General features: G+C 46.4%; 1 protein-coding gene across 1 annotated transcript; it reads right to left on the reverse strand.

The window, feature by feature from the left end:
* Positions 1 to 571: 571 nt before the first annotated feature.
* LOC146480134 (uncharacterized) lies at positions 572 to 1342 on the reverse strand. Its single transcript, XM_085110062.1, has one exon. The coding sequence runs from the start codon at positions 1340 to 1342 to the stop codon at positions 572 to 574; it is 771 nt and encodes a 256-aa protein (XP_084966188.1).
* Between the last annotated feature and the right edge of the window lie 305 nt (positions 1343 to 1647).

The following is a 1647-nucleotide window of genomic DNA, read 5'->3' on the forward strand; positions in this document are numbered from 1 at the left end:
CCGAGGGGGCGGGAATTTGAACGATCCAATCTTCAAAAGTTCAAATGCCCGGGGTTTGCCCGGGGGGGGGGGATGTTGAAGTTTCGAGTTGATCGGCGCATTATTCCCTGTTTCACGGGTCAAGTAAAATCACTCTAACATATTCAAATCAGTTGGGATTTTTAACCCTGTTGTGTTCAATTTACATTATATCTTTATGAAGTTTAACGCTCGACCCCACTAACACTTGAGCTATAAACACTGCCGAGGCTAGGCTAAATAAAGGTTTTTATTATTATTATTAATCAGAATCTGGCTCTAAAGTTCGCGACCGTCTTGCCTCGCTGCCTTGTTTTCTCGTAACCGGCCGGCGTATGCTAATTCTGTCTCTACTACTGAGTAGTCTCATGAGACCTGGACATCACAACTCATGTAATTTTCACATGGATTGGTATCAGAGAAGACTACCTATTAAACTGATAGCTGGTTGAAATTTAAGGAGAGGTATACACTCTTACAGTACTCAAATGCAAAAATCTAAATGAATGAATGGATGTAGGCAATCTTATAAAGTTTTTCAATCTGTATAAGCTTATTCTCGATCATCAAGCTTCAATTTGCCATTTTCGTCCACATATAAAGCGCATTTCAGGCCCAATTTCCACGTCTCCATGAGTTCGCCATTCATTGACCTGTCAATCGCCAGCACCGCGGGACAAACCTTGCTGGCCCACTCCTCCGCCGTGACTTGCTTCGCTAACTCCTCTGGGGGCATGGTTTTCTCATTCATTGGACTCAAAACGACTCCAGGGTCGAGTTGGAAGCTTACCAAGGGATCTGGAAGCTCTTTTGCGAGGTTTCTGGAGAATCCTTCTAATCCCCATTTGCCAGTCACGGCCGCCGTCAGCTTAGCTAAGTTGTTCCTGCCAACCCATGAGGTCACGTTACAGACCACACCCTTGCCGGATGAAATCATGTGCGGAACAAAGTGGCGCGTCGTGTTAGCAGGTCCCTTGATGTCCACGTCCACAACTCGATTAAATTCTTCTGCTGGTAATTCCCAGAAATTCATATGTGTGCCAGCAACGGCGGCGTTGTTTATAAGAACATCAGGAGGGCCGAACTTCCTCAAAACTTGTTTAGCCCACTCATTTACTTCTTGGTCTTTAGTGACATCTACTGCAGCAAAATCACAGCGGTCGGCGATCGAATTGAATTCTTGCGTTAGTTTCTCCGCGATTGCTCTTGTTCGACCACAGCCGGCGACTTTGTGGCCGAGGCGGAGAAATTCTCTGGCCATGGCGTTACCGAGACCATATGTGGCACCGGTTACAACAATTACTTTGCTTTGCGAAGTCTCCATTAATTATCCTGCAGGTAACGTTCCCCTCGTTCATTCAAGACAACCGCCTCGACTGCACTTGTTTCAAGTGTTAATTCAACGCACCTCGTTCGCAGGCCCTGGGAACGAGTTTGCGCAATAAATGGTAGTCTCAAATGTCAGCCGTCTCCTCCCCCTAACCCACAGGGGGCCGCTTCCCTTGTGGGTTAGGGGGAGGAGACGGCTGACATTTCAGACCAAATAAATGGCAGCTAGAAAATAAATTATTCTTTTATTGTCATGATTATACGTTTCCTGGGGCGCTTTCCATCCGACCAAACGTTCTG

This window comes from Pavona decussata, unplaced genomic scaffold (genome assembly GCF_977016875.1).
Source record: "Pavona decussata unplaced genomic scaffold, jaPavDecu1.1 SCAFFOLD_55, whole genome shotgun sequence".
Classification (NCBI taxonomy): Eukaryota; Metazoa; Cnidaria; class Anthozoa; order Scleractinia; family Agariciidae; genus Pavona; species Pavona decussata.

Coding starts and splice junctions, on each gene's coding strand:
- LOC146480134 (XM_085110062.1), bottom strand. CDS start 1,342: ATGGAGACTTCGCAAAGCAAAGTAATTGTTGTAACCGGTGCCACATAT.